The sequence below is a fragment of the Lethenteron reissneri genome, chromosome 14 (genome assembly GCF_015708825.2).
Source record: "Lethenteron reissneri isolate LAM-NWPU_2019-01 chromosome 14, ASM1570882v1, whole genome shotgun sequence".
NCBI lineage: Eukaryota > Metazoa > Chordata > Hyperoartia > Petromyzontiformes > Petromyzontidae > Lethenteron > Lethenteron reissneri.
The window spans coordinates 13,683,071-13,702,377 of NC_083792.1; the positions used below are offsets into that span (position 1 = coordinate 13,683,071).

Sequence of the window (19,307 nt, forward strand, 5' to 3'; positions counted from 1 at the left end):
AGCAGTGGAGAGACCACGGCGTGGTGCTGACCACCCCACCACTACCCCCTTGTGCGCCGTGCCGGTCTTAATGGGTGCTCGCAAACAGAACTTGCCCCAACAGTCTGTTAAAGACTACACGGGGGATCTTTGCCTCTAGATCTGTATGCATATGTCTGTGTATAGGGTGTGCTTGACCACATCGCTATCAAAAGGACGCAGACCCCTAAACCACATCCACACCCAACATCAACAACAACTACGCGCACACACAGATGCAAAGCATACGCACGCACTTGTAGAGAGGCACATGCTGCACACAAGCGAGACACTGATATAACGAAGACAAATATACCTAAAGAAATACACAACCAAATGCAGATACAACGTAGTCGCTTGACATCGTCACCCACCTATAACAACCACTGCGAGGGAAATACCAGTACCGTTTCGGCAAACAGAATTGGAGAGATAAATCCGCGTGACACACAGACACGCAGTGAGGGAGAGAGACACACACACAGACACGCAGTGAAAGAGAGACACACACACAGAGACACGCAGTGAGAGAGAGACACACACACACAGAGACACGCAGTGAGAGAGAGAGACGCACACACACACAGACACGCAGTGAAAGAGAGACACACACACACAGAGACACGCAGTGAGAGAGAGACACACACACAGACACGCAGTGAGAGAGACACACACACACAGAGACACGCAGTGAGAGAGACACACACAGAGACACGCAGTGAAAGAGAGAGACACGCACAGAGACACGCAGTGAGAGACACACACAGAGACACGCAGTGAAAGAGAGACACACACACACAGAGACACGCAGTGAGAGAGACACATACATGGACTGAGACAAAGACAGAAGGGACAGATACACAGAGGGGCACGTGAGACTCTGCGCCTCAATGCAGCATCACAAGCTGGCTCTGCTGCTGCTGGCACTGCTGCTGCTGGAGACCGTGGACAGCGAGAGAGATGAAGCCGGTGAGACGACTGCTGCGTGGACGGATACGAGCACGTGCAGAGCGATTGTGTGCATTGGGTACATTTGAATCTAACTGCTGATATGTACACGTATGTGTACACGTGTGTTTGTATACAATTCATCACTGTGTGCACATGGTATATGAGTGCTAAACGGGGGATCTTTGTCTTTGTAGGTGTCTACGTATGAGTCTGTTTATGTATTTGTGTCTGTCTCAATATACATGTCGAACATACAGTAACTTTATAAAAGTGAAAATGATCGTGAGCATCTTTGTGGAGAATCAAATGCACCACCTTCACGTCTCTATTCCTTCATATCCACGTGGAGGGGAAGATGAAGGCTGACACGTTTTGCATTCAGGTGAAATCTGCAGTAACGTGGTGTGAGTGAACTTTACAATCACACATCGGCAATGTTTGTCAGCGTCTGGCAGCAGGTGGACATCAGATTACACCCCCCCAAAGATGCTATGTCAAGATAGATGTAACCTCAACACCCCAGCCGCAGGAGCGTGTGAATAGGCGATCGTAGGATCGTTTATCCTACTCAAATGTTGCTATTAAGCTAAATAATGACCACTGCTGCAAGATATCATGAGAGCAAAGTCCCTGCAGTTCTCTCGCGGGTGTCTCCAGCCGAAGAAGACATCCCTCAGCCAGTCTCCATATCTCGTGATGTTGCGATGTAACAATCCATGGAGCACCTACACACGAGCAGCTTTCATTGCTCCATCTCCCTGGTGGTCACCCTCTGGGATTTGTTCACTCCATTGACTGGCAATCCGTCGTTAGTCTCGCCCACGGTCCATCACTGCCTTATAGCCATGACGCCTCCTGCCCAAGCCCACGTGCTTCTCTTAACCCGTCAATATTATGTCCCTAAGCTGCATGTGTTCTTCCTCTTTGGGTTTTTCGGTAAAGTCACGTAGGTAAAACATTAAAATAAATTAAATCACGACGTTTCGGAGGCAACACAGACGGAAGCTTGTGTTGCCTCCGAAACGTCGTGATTTAATTAATTTTAATTTTTACCTACGTGACTTTACCGAAAAAACCAAAGAGTATGAATCCTTGCAGTCACGAAAACTTCAAATCTAGAATGCATGTGTTCTCTAATCCGTGTATTCCTCTTTTTATCTCTCAATGTAAACTAATAACGCGAATCGCCATTTCTTCTTTGTGTATTTTCCAGCTTTTGTGCCATATTCTTTGTCAATAACCACGTTTCTGGTGGATATTTTATGTAGGGTTGTTAAACATTTTTTTGTTTGCATTACTGGTAACTGCACGAATAAAACTAGTACAAAAAACCCGGTCACTGGTTTGCCGCAAATATATAATTGTCTAGAGAAACAGACTTCACGTGTTTTACCTTCTTTGCTGAGAAATGAAGGGAGCTGCCACACGAGTGTATTCGTTAGCGCGCGGAACTTGCAGTTCAGAGGTCGCAGGTTCACTTCCATCTGAAACGACGGTGGCAGCTTCTCAAACTGCCCCGCCGCTCTCCCCACAGCAATGGCCACGGGGTCACTCACAGTTGCTGGGTCGATCGGCAGATCCCTGTGGTGGGGTAAAGCATGAGGGGCAAACACCTCTTCCTATTCACATTCCACTGGATACAGTTAACCGTTCTTGATTTTCAGAACCAATAATCGATTCTCAAAGTTGGCCCACCATTCCATGTTTACTGGGCTGTCGTTGTTTCCCACTTCACGTGATAATGGCGACATCATAATAGCTACGTTGTCGGCAAATCTGAGACGGGATGTGTTTGTACATTTCCACGTGCGCTTTTCCCAGCATACATGCCAACATTGGGCCAGCTTTGATTGACTTTGGACGAACGTTGGACCAACGTCAACGGACGTTGCTCCTATAGTTACATTTCCACTGGATTTCGTCTCATGTCACTATGAATAACTTGGGATTTCTAATTAATTGAGGTCTTTATTTGCTCCCCTAGTGACGCAAAAAAACAAGACCGCATTGATATTTAACCTGCTATTTAATGTGCCTATGAATGTATTGATATTTAACCTGCTATTTAATGTGCCTATGAATGTATTGATATTTAACCTGCTATTTAATGTGTCTATGAATGTATACTGTATGTGTGTATCCAGCTGCCCTTCAGTGTTCAGGGTCCCGGCTCTATGAAGTCACGTGCTCCTGGGAAGGCGTCGGCCATTATGAATTTAACATGAGCTTCGCATATCGGTAAACACGACATGACCATTATGAAACAACCCCAATGCAGCCATCATGAACCCGAGTCGGACATTATGAACCACACGTCACGATAAACTCAACATAGCCATTATGAATATCTGACAGAGATGCCCAGACCCAAGGCTCGACCCTGAATCTTTGCAATGCTGGCTCATTGACTCAAACGTAGCCATTATAAACTCGACAAAGCCATTACGAATCTCTTAAGGAGACAAACAAAACAAAGTTTCTTGAATTAACATTTCACATTGTTGGGGCAAGTGCCGTTTGCGAGCATCTATGAAGGCCGGCACAGCATACAAGTGGGTGGTGTGGCCAGCACTACGCTGGGCCACCGTTATCTCCCCAATACTGATGTTTACACATTGTGTCAGGAACTCATTTAACACTAAATCGACATAGAGGAAGCCCAGAACTGGTTCAGATATCACTTGGCACTGAGGTTAGCCTTGGCTGGGAATCAAATCCAGGATACTGGGTGCTTAACCACTAACTCCACAAACCCCGCACTTTAAAATAGCCACACACACACTCCCACTGCCTACAACATCTATTTAGCCATTATGAACCACAAGCAACATGATTATATCTTTATCTTTGGAATTGTCTCGTTCCAGGCAACAGCAGGCATTTGCCTGCACGAGGCTCCACCTGCAGGAATTAGGTCAAGGCCGGGTTAAGATTGAATGTCCTCTCGCCCCAAACCATGTGCACTACTATGTGCCACTGACCGTGACCTTGAACCTGGCCTTGGCCTCAAATCTGACCCTGGCGATCCAAGTTCAAAGGGTGTTCTACCTCGAGAAACACAGTGAGTGATTATATATTTTCACCACGCAGAATGTAGCCAGTCTCGTCAGGTCTCGGGCTAAGCAGGCTTCAGCCGGGATACCTCTTGAATGGGCGACCACCACAAATAAGCGCGTCACAGGGCAGCGAGGCTTCGTGGTGGGCAGCAGTGGGCAATGTTTATGCTCCCCGACCCCATATCACCAACCTGCACTTACCGTGGCCGTAGTACGATAACCTCCACGACCCACATGACGTGGGGCGCCCCTTGTCCAGTAGTGGATTTGCATGAAGGGCTCTCAAAGTGCAACTAGCATATTCTGTGTGGGGTACATACAGTATATTTATTTATTGAAAAGGGGAATGGGGGAGCACACATGTGATCCAGCTCTTTGGAGACGAGTTGGTGGATTGTGAAGAGTTTTGTGAAACTACGGATCTATTTGGGCATCGAGGTGGCCTAGAGATGGCAGTATAGCATGTGGCTTTTTGGGCCTGTCTGTGTTGACTTTGAGTGTTCTTCTTTTGTATGCATGGTAGTGGGTTTTTCCAAGTACTCTGGTACATCCTCATTTTGAGATATAAGTCTCGGTTTGTGCCAGTTGCTGCGTAGTGATAGTAATCCACCACTCAAGAGAATGTATTTACATGCATATTTCTCCCCTCTTCTGGAATTGAGAGATTTTCTGCTCGCCAAGTCTCGGTAATTTGTATCTCAGAGGTGGCAGTTCTTCTCTCGACACACAAAATACTCCTTTAACAAAGAATTCGCCAAACATCCCAATGCAGGACACTCTTGAGAAAGAGTCTTGAAATTCGGTGCGCCCTGGATAAATAATATCATTATCATTCGTATTATCAAGATTCCCATATACAGGACACAACTCGCATCTCTGCTGCGACATTCTGACAAATCCCGAGGTGCCCACTTCACACTTTTACTGGCCGTTGCACAACACCAAATTTACTGCCAAACACGGCAGCTCAGACAGCCGGATCTGAGTCAGCAACCCCAAAGCATATTTCTGCACCGGGCGCACCACATCCACTGCACTTCTCGCTGTGGTTTGTGGCTACGGGTCACATGCCACCTTCTCCAGTCTGCGTGCGACCTGAACAACATGCGGTGAGAAACTAAGGGTGTAAAAAATCAGGTGACTGTTGAACGGCCGAACAACTGTTGAAAGCGAGCAGAGACCCTCGATGTTGAGGTTGCAGAGCTCAGGAGTGCGGGTCCGATGGTGTCGAAGCTGGAGCTCTGCACGTCGTCAGAGCTGCGGGTGACATTGAGACCAGGATCCGTATTGGAGAGTTGGGGGCTTGCAGAATTCCCTCCGTTGGTGGGCACATCAGCTGCCCCGATGGGGCCCACGGGTGCCAACGACGACGTGAACGCTGATCTACTTCCCACCGCCACATTGCATTAGAAAACATGCGCAGGTTAAATACATATATATGTTATTCAAAACGCTTAATAAAATGTAGTGGGTTTGGACAGGACACGCCATGGACATAAAGGTTGATGGCCAATGGACAAAAAATCAAAGGGAGTGGCATGCAAGGAATGGAACCCGTCCAAAACTACATCCATAGAGGAGATGGAGCGATAAAATCGGTTAATGTGCAGGTGCTACGTGGATTATTACATTGCAGAGGTGGCGGCTGCTTGTGGAGAGGCTTTCATCCAGAAGTAGATTGTATGATTGACGACGCTGCGGTGGCATGTACATGATGTGAGACCTTCAGGAACAATCCATAGAAGTCAGGGATACGTCTGATGAGTAGCCGGTGGATTTTGTGGACTGTTTTTTCCCTACAAAGTGAAAATATAGACGTGAAGAATGATGGTAAAAACGTTATATGACGGCCATATTAATTAATTAATTATAAAACAGAATGCTACATTTATAAATAAAGGTGAAATGTGTTTAAAACAAGCTATATGAACAAATGGTAATTAGTTTTGTTTTCGATTATATGTACAAAGGCCAAAAAAGTTAAAGCTCAGATGTTAACTTTTAGATTTGCACGGTTGGCTATGTATGGTGCGAAAGAAGTTCAGTGTACATACATATATTTCACATTAATTCTTTAATGGTTAAATATTCGATTGGTTATTTGAGGACATTTTCTAATTATTTGGTTCTAACACTTTCATTTGTCTCCCTATCCAGTCATCGTAGAGGCTCCATATCATGTGACCGCAAGGGCGGGGCCTCGTCAAGGCTTGCTGAGAGCTGATTGGCTGCCGCCGGACACACGGGGGCTGTCGGGTCACCTGGTCTACCAAGTTGCCTTGACAACCATGCCACGTGGTGCTGCCACGACAGCTGCTACTGCCACGTGGCACTTTACACGACCTGTCGGAGCTAAACCTGACGGAGTTAAACCTGACAGAGTTAATAATCCTGACATAGCTCAACCTGACAGAGCAAATACATTTAAACCAGCTCGAGTTCAACCTGACATAACAGTTAAACCTGACACGGAAGAAAGTGACATTGTGGTGAAACCTACGATTGATAAACTGGATATATCAGTTAAACCCGCCGTGGAGAAACCTGCCAAGTCGATGCTTCAAACACCTGCCACGTGGAGAACTCCTGCCACAGAGGTCAGTTAATCATAACGGTGTCCATGTTGAACATGATGATTCATTGATGTTAAAATGATGAAGATGTTGATGATGATGATACCGATGTTGTAAATTATAGTGATGTTCATGACAATGATGATTAAGAATATTTTTATATTGATGTTTTGATGCACATCCGATTAGCACTGTTGGCTACGCACATTGTGAATGGAGTTCAACATATATTCATGTTAACAACCATGCTGTTGATGCATTTTGTAATATATTTATTTTAAAGCGATGTCATTTATCAGCTACGTTACTGTTATATGAGAATTGTTGTTCAGGTGGTGGGGGGGTATTTGAAAATACTTCAACACACCAGTCGGCGTGATCCGGTGAAGGCGAGGATTACAGACGTGGGGGAGCACCGGATTAACGATGGTGACGACGCGTTGACGCGCACACTCTGGCAGATGCTGCTCCTGTCACGAGCTCCCTCTCTACTCGTGGATGACCTCCCCCTGGGCAAGCGCGCCTGCGTCCGCGTGCGCGCTCGCCCGGACGGTGCCTCCATGGGGGGGCCCTGGGGTCCGTGGAGCCACACCGCGTGCTCCTGGCCCGCCCACATCACGGGTCAGCATCCACTAGCCCAGAACTCAAAACAATGATAACCCCCATCACTCAACACGAGCCTCAACCACTAACAACAATAACCCCCATCACTCAATACTAGCCCTGACACTAGCCACAATCACGAACCATATAACCCTCAGCGCTCAACACTTGCACTCAACATTAGCCACAGCCACTAACAATAACCGTCATCACCCAACACTAGCTCTGACAATATCCACAACCACTAACAATAACCCTCATCATTCAACAATATCACTCAACACTATGCCTGATGTTAGCCACAACCACTAACAATAACCCCCATCACTCAACACGAGCACTCCACACTTGCCACAGCCACTCACAATAAACCCCCACCACTCGAACACTATCCGTGGTCGTGTCACTGACATGCACAGCCACTAACAACAATAACCCTCATTGCTCCACACTAGATCTGACACGACCACTAAACACGACCACAATTTGAATCCAGAGGCTGTCCTGATCAATAATGCGGTTGTGTTAACCCTAAAAATAAGCGTCGTATGCTTCCTAATAGGCCATTGTGTGCTGGCGTCATGCCCAAAATTTGCCAAATTTTAAAATTGGATTATACATAGCAATCATTGCCTCCTACTGTGAAAACTAGCAAGGGCCCTCCTGAGTAAAAGGCATGAGACTCGGTGAGGCCCACAAGGGTGATCACCGTCGCCATTTTGTGGAGCAGAGGAGCGACGCTCACAACAATGGGGGGAGCGCCGGGTGGTTAAAACGCAGCAATTTGACACAGTGGAGAGCACATGGCACCTGGGTCTGTCACGTGACCTCCTGTCAGCAAGCCTTCGACACTGCACTTGGCCTCAAAGTGCACCTAGCTTGGCACAAGCACCGTGGTGACGTCACCGCTACTTAGTGGCAAATGTCGGTTGTTGTTGTTGTTTTGGCTATGTATTAACAAGTCCCTGTCGTGGGAATGTATGATTTCTATCAAATGGGCTCATTCCTGCCCAATTCACAATTAGCGCAGCTCCATTATTCAATGGAGTGGAGACATATTTCACGTTGACGGGAAGTCATTACTGATGTAGGGGTGTCAGGGGAAGGATTCTCACCAATAGATGGGTTAGTGGGAGGGGTGATCGAGGAGATATAAGGAGAGAACGGGCGGGAAGAAGGGGCCTTTGGCGGGAACGATATTGGGACGGCTGGGGGACAGGTGTGGATGGAAGGAAAGGAATAAAGGACGAGACCCCTGCAATCTGGTGTCGGCTCCTACTTTACACTACATTGGCAATGTCGGTCAAATAACGAACACTTAAAATCGTCTGTGTTGTCTGCAACCCCAGACCTGCTGTCTCTTCTCTGCTTCACGCGGGACCTGACCTCGTTAGCCTGCGAGTGGAGGGTGGAGACCATTCTGAACCTCACGTTCACACTAACCTACCACTCCAGGTACTGTACACCCATCTGTGAGCATGGACCTGGAAATGCCACATACACAAACAACGCCGTGCGGGATATTTGACCACACCATACCACACGGGTGTCAGTGCGGGTTGCTGGTGAGGCGCATACACATTCAATTAGAATACAGCGCACTCATCCATTGGGCTGCACTGCCCTTTGCTGAAAAGGTAGCTCCACTACAAGTTAAATGTCCTAATATGTATATGTATGTACTGTATGTTGAACTTCTTTCACACCGTTCCCTGCCAACCGTGCTAATTGGAAGCGTGAGGAACCACAGACAATGGCGAATGCAGCCAGGCAGTGGCCAAACCACCATCTCGCCAAGCTCTGCAGTCCTCTATATATGTTAACGTTGTCGGCTAATGAGTGAGTGTTTATGCATGTGTGAGGGAACTGGAGTATCCAGAGAAAACCCCACGGTGTGCGATGGGGGGTAGATCTCTATCCCATGCACATGGAAGAGGTGGATACTGCACTTTGATGTATCGGCCTTCTCCTGGTTGGCCAAGACATGGCTCCTCGGTGCTCAGGGGAAGGAAGTTTGACGCGTCTGATCACACCGACCCTCGCCTCCACAGTGCCGGCTTACAGGCCATGTGCATAGCTACTCCCGCCTACACATGTGGCTGAAGAAGACGGCACACGTAGATTGTTAAATGACAAACAATTGAATGGCCATGACATTGACCAATTCTCTTCTTATGTATTTTATGTTGTGTATAAGTGAACATGTTTTAAAATGTTAAAAGGTTATTTATTACTTGCTGCATCAACGATGAAGACAAAGACAGAAATGCTTTTATAGGTTGTTCTGTTAATTCCCAAAGCGTTCCATTGTATCACCAACTACAATTGTTTTTTTCACAATTCAAGATGATGAAATGGTTGTTTGGGCTTTGTAAATAATACATTATTAACAATGATGCTGGTAATAATTAGGGCTCACTCCCTGCTCTTGCCTCTACAGACTCAATGTCTAAACGTGGAATCTTTGTCTTTGCAGTGCTGGCAGCATGCCGTGCGCCCCAAACCTACCGGGGTCACAGTTCGCCTCCTGTTCCCTCCCTCCTGCCGCCACGCCCGATCCTGTGAGGGCCGAACTGCGAGCGGAGACGCGGGATTCAACCTGGAACGTGGCAACCTGGGGTCCGGCACTGCTCCGACACGCGGGTAAACATGCGGCGACTAAACCTACAACTGTTGTGATGCACCCGCAACTCTACGCCACTACCACACACGCACCCACTATTATAAATGAACTAATGGCACAGTGCCACTGTGTTGGAGTGATGGAACAAGTGGTTAGTGCACTGCGCCGTGAACCTGGCCACCTGAGTTCAATTCCTCAGCAAATATGAAGTGGTTGTGGAGAGCCAGACAAGCGTGGTAAAGTATGGCCAGACACCTCCCATGCCAAAACTCGCAGGGAGGCCTTAATCCAGCAGCAAATTGACTAAGGGCACGTACAGTTTTTTTCAATGCATACATACATGCCATCATTACACATGCAATCATTAGTATACCTGCTACTACGCCTGTTACCCCTTGAAATACGAATGCAACCTCTACCATACATGCAAACACTCATATGAATCATGCCATCATTACACATGCAACCAATAACACACATCCAACCACTATCGCAACTCTTTCCCTCTCAGTACAGACAAATCCTCCAGGTCACGTGACCTTGCATGCGGGGACAAGCAGTGGCACCCTGGACGTCACGTGGTCACCACCTGACCCGAGGCTGACCAATCACCTTCGCTATGAGATCGGATACACCGATGCAGGGGAAGAGGCCGATTGGAAGGTGAGACACAGCCATTGTGAACCTGAAATATGCAGCGTAAACCCAGCATGGTCATTGTGAATCCGAGAAAGCCATTATGAACCCGACATGTGCATTCATGAGAAATACCCACAAGCAGGACTTAACTCCAGAATCTCAGTGCTTCATGGCCATTTTGAACCCAGAGGCACAGCCAAGGCCAGCACCTCCGTAAATCTGACACGGCCATTATGAAGCCGAGGCTTTCGCAACCAATGTCATCCATAATATTGTTTTTTTTCTAACCCCCCCCAAAACCCCCCCCCTATATTATTATGAAACAGGGGCGGTTTCTTCATTAGGGCGATTGGGCGACGCACCACCAATGTCATTCAACCACAGAGTCACGCTAGCCGTCACTGTGCCTCTGGATATAGTCCAATCAGCGTCATGCTACGTTCTGTGGAGTACCGCCTCTTTTTGGGCAATTTCTCTCCGGCTGAGAATCGCCCCGAGTGGTCCCATAGACTTACATTCAAAGATGTTTTTTTTCGAACGGGGGCGCTGCAATGCATTCTCTATGGCTTCCGGGAGGGCTCGCCCTAACGTGCTTACGTCATCACACGTGCTTACGTCATCATACGTGCTTACGTCATCATACGTAAGCACGTTTCATCCAACAATATAATTTGTCGCCACCTAGTGGAATCTTTAATAAAAGAAACTTGAGGGGTTTGTTTTAATAGTGAGTATAGAAACAAACAAGATGTATTGTAAGAGTCACTGTATTTTTCATTAATATTAAAGAAGTGAAGTTGCCGTTACATGCTTAAGCTGTTAATTTATACCATTGCATGGGTGGACCTTATCCTTATCAATCATCCAGACATTTGCCCCCCCTGAGAGATTTTGCAGGAGCCGCCACTGTTATGAAACCTTATGAGACAGACACCGATGTCCGTGACTCAAACCAAGGACCCTCGGTGTCTTCAACAGACCCAACATGAGCCCCTTGGACTCTTGTCCCTCAACGTTTGGACGGTGGCCGTGAGCGAGCGAGCAGGTGGTTCCCGTCGAGGCGTCCACGCAGCTGGAGATGTCGGGGTTGAGTCCGGGACGAGGCTACTGGGTCAGGGCGCGGACCCAGCCCAGCAGCTTCTTGTACCGCGGCTCCTGGAGCGGCTGGAGCGCAGCGCGGCTGGGGACGGCTTCGCCTCGGCACGGTTTGTCCTTGCGGGACCTCGGGATGATGGGAAGATGCAGCTTAAAAAAACAACAACCTAGTGTTAAATTGCGTAAGGTTATCAAAACAACATCAATTCACAACAGTTTATGTCTGTTCCTGAAACGCTGCATGAAATTTCCCCTGAAACAAGTGCCTTGGCCAATATCTGTCTTTAAATTCCCTGGCCTCGCCACCAGAGTCTTGGATCCCACAATGCTCCGAGCGTGATGGTGTATTCATTTTAACAGAACCGTTCGCTTATGTCACCAGAGTGTGTTGTGGTGGCACGTCTAAAGTCATTGACTACAAACTTTTTTCACTAACCGAACTTTATATGCGTGTTGGAAAGCCCACTTATTAATTTTCAAGTCAGTTATTGTTTTGACTGCTTTCCAATATATTGTCGACCAACCAATGATTCGATATCACATTCTAGATTGTTAACAATTTAACAATGAGATGCACAATCAAGACAAACCTGCAGACGAATGGGTTTCAGGATGAGAGTCTTAATTGAGGCTCATGGAGAATGGGATTTGTGTCTCTGTCTCCACAGACGTGAGGTCTTGGTCACCTTACCTTGCGGTCGTCTTGTTTATTGTGGTGGTGGTCGTGATACTCTTTGTGACAAAGACAAAGCTTCAGAGGTAATGTGACACACACAAAGACAAACGTATACCTATGAGCACATACAACATGCTCTTATTCATCAAAGACATACGCACATATACACACCCACACAGACACACTCGGACATGTACATACAATAAAGACAAAGATCCCCTGTATAGCCTTAACAGACTGTTGAGGCAAGCGCTGTCAGCGTTCACCTATGAAGGCCGACACACACACACGTTCAAAGTCACCTCTCTCACCCTTCTGCCCCCATCCCCGCGCTGCAGACTCAAGGCTCGCCTCTTCCCTCCAGTCTCCGCCATCGACCTCCCATTAAACCGCCTCATGTCCGAGTTCAGCGACAGCTACCAGGTTTGCGAGTCCGCACGTACTCACTCGATGTGTTTAACAGCAAACACAGCCCTCGGGCTCTTTCGACGGCAGTGTCCTGCTTGTAACTCTGCTCCTGCTACTATAATGATCATTACTACAGCTGCTCTCGTCTCTAAATCTTCTAATCTGTCTGCTCCTCGTTTCTAAATTGCTATCACGGTGAGTATTACAATATCCCACTCATTGTCTGTTGTCTCATTATGCATCTACTATTGCTATTGTCGATGTCCTTACGGCATCTTTTTCATCACTCCATCTACTACTTGTCTTTGTGCTGCTACTGCCACCATGGCGGTTGTTGCTCTCCTCGGGATTTTAACTCGAACATCTCTGGGGACGCGGTCTCCGCACTTGTCCGATCCGTCTCACCTTGCATGCATCTGCCTCACTGCGTGGATGTCCTCCGCAGCCTCCTCACCCACCTCCTCCTCCCCCCCCCCATCCACATCAGAGCTCAACATTGGAACTCTTCCTTAATCATCTCCTTCCTACCTCGTATAACACAACTCAACTCAAGAAGCCTGCCACCCCTCACCGCACATGGCATTGCAAGTCTAGACCAGGGCTCTTTGGCGACACTACATTTTCCGGCGGCCCACCACGTGACTTCGCATGTCACGGGTAGAGACTTTACGGTGTCGCATGCGTGTTGTGACATCGAAAACGCCTGGTCATCTCTATCTCTTGTTTCTCTTCGTTTTCATCTTGCTCGTCTCTGAACTCCAGGTCTCGTGTGTCTCTCTCGTTTATCTCTCTCTCTTTCGTGTCACTCATTTGCGTCTCGGTTGAGCCACAGTTCGCAGTGGGCCACTCCCAGAGGCCTCGTGGACCACACGTGACTGGCTGCCAGTCTTCCAGTTGAAGAAGCAGGTGCGCACGTGGATGAGTTCTCCTTTCAATAATCGCAAACTTCTCCCCCACCCCACCCCACCCGCCTCGCCGATTCCCCAAATGCAGGGCTGTGCATGGGAAGTTTCACCCGGGTTTCCGGAAGACACGGAGGTCGGCGCTTGCCCCATCGAAGTTTTGTCCGAAGTCGACTCCCAGAGGCCGCTCCTCCACCCCCGTGAGGGCGTCAATGGCGGCAGCGGCGGTGCCGGTGATGGCGACGACGTCGACGATTGTTCGCTGTCCACTCGCGATCCACTCGCCTCCCCCAAGCAAACGGCCATCCGAAGGGCCGCGACAGCGGGCGCTCGCAAACGCAGGGTGGACAGCGGCTTCTCTGAAGGAGACACGGCGTCCGACTCTGGGGAGTCCGACGCCATGTCTCGAGCCAATTTAGGCGAATCAGATTCGGTTAAAATGGATTTTTCTCACCCGGGATTGGCAGAACTCGATTATTCCAAGTCGGGTTCATTTGAACCGTATTGGGTTAGTGGAGAATTGTTTGAGCTCCCTTGTGCGAAAACAGATTTGTCTCGGACAGATTTATTTAATCCGGATGCAGCTGAATTTGATTTGCATCCACCAAATTTAGCTAAACCAGAGTCATCTCTATCTGGCTTAATTGAGTCAAACAGAATGAATGCAGATGCTTTTGAGGCAGACTCAATTGAATCCAGTTTAGCTAATTCAGAATCAACTAAATTAGAACTGGATTCAGTTGAATCTGATAGACTCAATCCATATTGGGAATATAAAATGAACTTCGAATCAAATTCAGACAGAGCTATTGAAATTGATCCAAGCTACGATCAAGCTGATTCAGGTGCATTAGAGTCACTTCAATTTAATTCAACTCAACTCAATGAAATTGAATCATATTTATCTGAATCCAGTTTATCTGAACCAAGCATAGGTGATCCAGTTTTATCTGGTTTGGATTCTAAAACACAAACCTCCTTTCCATGTGGAATTACATCCAACGCCTCCGTCCCATACCCAACCCCGGTGACTTTAACCCAGACTGACGCGTCGGTCCCTCCACACACAGGGCAGCAGCAGGTGCCCCACAATGCCCTGCAGGGCACTCAACGCCCCCAGGTGTGGCTCGTGTCGGACCCTGAAGGCTACGTCATCGTCCCTCACCACATACTCCCAAACCTCGGCTGCTTAAATCCCAGCAGCCTCAGCAGTCTCGGAGATTGCCCTCTGCAATGTCCCCAATTCATTGTGGGTCTTGCCCCGAGCGAGGGAGATGTGCCCACTCCAGGCTATGTCAACATGAACCTCCAGCCCACAACTTGACGTGGAAAGAGTTTCGGCCCCTCCAAGAGACTGGGTCTCGGCATCCAGGACAGGGAGGGATATTGCGCCCAACCACCGCTGGGCAGATTGGGTGCACAGTGATTCAAGTTTAGACCCCCCCCCCCCCCAACTCTCTCCCGAGAATCTCTCTTGTGGCAATCAGACCTCGACGTTGCCATTTACCTCCTGAACATATGCAAGCATAGAATAGCGTATCATTAGAAGTCATAGATCAGTAGCTGTTATTTACCGTTTAAAAATAATCGTATTGTCATCGATGTGGGGAATTGAACCCATGCATTTTATCTGGTACGTAAGATCACGTGATGTTCCACCTTCACAGTTGCATTGTTTACATGCAGTGTCCCCCCCTCCACACTTTCGATTAGCACGGTTGGCTACGTACGGTGCGAAAGAAGTTCAACATGCATACAAGTGCTGTGTTTTTATTGTGTGTGTATATATACGGACTGTATGTATTATCTTTGTCCACACGTGTTGTACAAATTGTGGTTTATATCGTGGGAAACTGCTGTGACTTATGGTTGTGTGCACAAATTCGAATTGCTGTGACATGTCGTTTATTTTTTACACAAAACTGATTCTCCAAAAAAAAATCCCCTTTTTTTTACCCAACGGCAAAAAACCGGGGAAATTCAGCCGTGCGACAGCGCCACACGGTGGTGGTGGCAGCTACTCGCACTGACACGAGGAGCATAGATTAACAATACAACTCCCCTACTCGTGAACTCGCTGAGCACAATGAAGACGACAGAAAGAGCTTTATGGTCCGTGTGTTTACGAACTGTGGGTGGGCTGCAAGTTGCCCCACAACAAACTACGTCTACGATTATTGACGCTCGGTTTTAATTGCCAAAGGCTCCAACAGCCAAACTTCAGTTTAACACGTCGGCTTTCGAGACCTATATCCATATTAGAGGTTTTGGGGTTTTTTGGTGACAGTGTTTTTAAGACCGAAACAGGAGGACTTCACAACTCTGACTATCGCCTGATGAAGCTGGTTGTAATTACTGGCGAAACGTCGTACTCGAATTGTAAATGTCGTGGGTTTACTCTCCGACACACCGGTGTGCTGAACTAGTAACGAATTGGCACGTTTTGTTCACGCGACAACCCTTACTAATTGGCTGTCGGGTGGTGGCGGGTTTAATGACGCATTTATAGATTTACGAAATCGAACCCGATGACCTCTATTATGGATCCAAACGTAAGCGGCTTTATCGAAGCAGCTCAGAGTCTCTGGAGAGACGTACGAAGCTGCGCGCTCCTGTTTCATGCCTCGTAGAAACCGTTCCACCTTTCGATTGAAAGGTTTCGTGACTGCAGGGATTCATCTTCTTGGTTCTTTCGGTAAAGTCACGTAGAATGGAAATAATAAAATAATACAAATAAAACAATACAATAATTCTCACGACGTTTCGGCCACAACGCAAGCAGCCATTCTCAGGTGGAGAACAGGTCTGTCGAGAAGACAGTCTGTCTTTTTTATTATTTCTATTCTACGTGACTTTACCGAAAGAACCAAGAAGATGAACCGTTCCACCCTTTCCTCTTCCCCTGCTATGGAGCTGGTTTAGTGCCCCCAATTCCACAACTGTGGTGCCGCACCAAGGGCTCTGTGTTTGACCTCATCGTGTGAATGTAACAAACTTACAGGAGCTGTTTTGAAAAATAAACCATGCATATGTGAGGACTTATTTTACAACTACTTTTTCTCTGCTCTCAACATGCATAGACCATTAATAACACATAGAGTGTACAACTTCTTTCATACGGTGGATTAGAGGATGATGATTAGAGGATTCCTCTATAACGCAAAGTGTTGCATGACGGGAAATTCGTATTCTTGTATGCAACTCTCCATGCTCTGGGGTAAGTTGCGGGGGAGGTGTTTGGCCCAGAAAAAATAAAAAATACGGATAGTGCAATTAAACAAATCTATATTGTGCTATACATACACGCGTGTATCGCTTACCGTACTCGAATGGGAGTGAACACGTCCACGCGGCGTCGTCTTTTAATTGCATCTCCGTGGACATGCTCGCTGACATGTTTGCAGTCACGTGGGCAGTGAGTCGCTGACCCTCTACGAGTGAGGAGCAGTTACACTCGTCACTAAACCACGCCGTACACGGCACCAGCACGCTGAACGCACGAACCCGGTTCATCCGCTCGCAGATCATCGAGAGGTAACAGTACTATGGAAAGTGGGCAGTAAACGAGCGCTGCAGTGACAGAATAGAAAATCAGGCAGACAATACCCCCCCCCCCCCCGTTATAATCTGTCCCTCCACGTGAACATGTTCTTGACACATCCCACCAGCCACACGGCCGTCTGGGAAGTGTATCTGCAGAGTTCACGTGGCATCGCTGCTCCTCCGTCGAAGGTGCGCGCAGACGGCGGTGGCCACGTGCGCGCGCCTGTGCATTGCCGCTGGGGCTGCAGCAGCAGCAGCAGCGGCAGAGGGCGACTCGTGAACGCGTCTCGGCTCGCGGGTTTATTGCGAAAGATCTCGCTTCGAGGGCGCGTTGTTCCCGACAACGCGCACGGTGTTTTGTTGCGGCATCTTACGGCACAGCAGTCGTAGCCCCTGAGCACTTGCGTTCCCTTTGAACATAGAAGCAGGTACCAGTACTAATCACTTGTGATGGTTCCCCGAGTTTTAGTGCAGTATGTTGTTGTCTTGTAAAGACCCCCTCCCCGGGGAGAAAGAGTTGATAGGCGTTCGTTCACCGACAGAAGGCGTCTGCTTCTATGAAGTCAAAACATGTCTCGAAGCCCTCGCGATGTGATGTCTCACTAATTATAGGATATTTGGCAATTAATGTTCAGATGTGGTTGACATACTCTGATGACAATGCAGAGGAAAGGGGGAGGGTATGTCACGTGTCATCAACTAAGGTCTTAATTGCCAACCCCCTATTAATTATTTACACATTAAAAACAAATTACCATTTAAAACACGTTGTTATTTGCAGTGTCTGTGTCTAATATGCAAATTTAAACTTGGATCAAAGTTGATATATATTTTATTAATATTATTTAATTATGATAATGTGGGCTTAATTAACTAATCTGCATTAAAATGGGGGGTGGGATTTGAAAAAAAAAATGCAGTTTAATTTTTTCAGCGTGTGATTATCCAGTTTTCCATGAATAATCACAACACTCCTTGCTGGGAGAACTGCACTTGTAAAACATAGAGACACGGGGCACAGCGAGCGCATGCTCATGAGCTGATTATACACCGCGGGTTCTGCAGCTTTCACCGTGTCCCTGGTACGTGCAAAGCCAAAGTGCACAATAAACCGTAATCAGTGAACACGCATAGTTTAGTTGCGTTACATTGAACGTCAACGGAGACTTATGGTTTAATGCAAATTAATCGATATGGTTGCATCCTGAATGCCCGTTGTTACATCATCTCAACTTCTATTCCCACGAGATGTCATTAGGAATTTGCTGAATACTTTCATACTGATGGTATCGTGCATAGTAAATTTCACAGCGATGGGATGACACTGTGGGGACACATCGTTGTGAATGACAACATTTTTCCCGGGCACCATTTGGACGTTGACTGCATCTCAGTGTTCTGCTGCGGCAGCTTGGTGCGGTGCATGCCCCTCCCGTGCCGAGTAACGCGTGCGTGGCGCCATGCTACTCCATCACTGGGGATCGGCAATACCGCGTCTTAGATTGCCAACGCTGCTAATGTTCGCTGATATTTAAAACGTTCCTTCGGAGTGGGCAGGTAGGAACTTGGTTGGACAGAGCATTCGTGCACGACAGAGAGCTGGCGATCAGGTAACAGTTCAACCAATCCGGGAGCGTGCTACATGTTTGGGAGGGGCTATGCACGACAGACAAATGATCCCTGGTGGGCAGTGTGGAACTGTTGTTCCTACCTGTATAAACCTTTTTACCCGTGTACCGCTATTCAAAGCAACAAAATATAGTGTCAAATACCTTACGTCTCTGTTGTTGTTGTTGTTGTTGTTGTTGCTTTTTGTCTTTAATTTGTTGTCCTTCGCCCTAACCTCCGGTTAGCGCGGTTGGCTGCGTACGGTGCGAAAGAAGTTCAGCATGATGGGCTGTTTATAGATCAAGACCGATATTGAATTGGAGAAAATTAGCATTTCATCTGATCAGCTCAAAATCGGATTCCAATTGTGATTGAACAACACTTGATTAGGTCCCAGCAGACCCAAGGCATGCAACTCTTGACCTTACTTTGTTTATGAAGATGATTCATTCGTAAAAAAGTATCATGATTGTGAAGGAGGTTGTGTCATTGAGGTGGTTTATTTGAAAATGTTAATTAATTGAGGAGAACGTTACCGCAGCATTGTATGCAATATTGCGTTTGTATATTGGGTGCCATCAGTTACCTTGAGTGCTTGTGTCAGTAACATCT

The 19,307-nt window shown here is 47.4% G+C and overlaps 1 protein-coding gene across 1 annotated transcript; it reads left to right on the forward strand.

Annotated features, from left to right (window-relative positions):
- The first annotated feature begins 873 nt into the window (after positions 1-873).
- On the forward strand, positions 874-16,440 carry LOC133342203 (thrombopoietin receptor-like). Its single transcript, XM_061551174.1, has 12 exons — positions 874-987; positions 3,114-3,207; positions 3,837-4,030; positions 6,183-6,622; positions 7,060-7,219; positions 8,551-8,656; positions 9,678-9,844; positions 10,336-10,487; positions 11,509-11,668; positions 12,227-12,317; positions 12,573-12,657; positions 13,636-16,440. The coding sequence occupies exons 1-12, from the start codon at positions 909-911 to the stop codon at positions 14,866-14,868; spliced, it is 2,961 nt and encodes a 986-aa protein (XP_061407158.1). The 5' UTR covers positions 874-908; the 3' UTR covers positions 14,869-16,440.
- Positions 16,441-19,307: the final 2,867 nt, after the last annotated feature.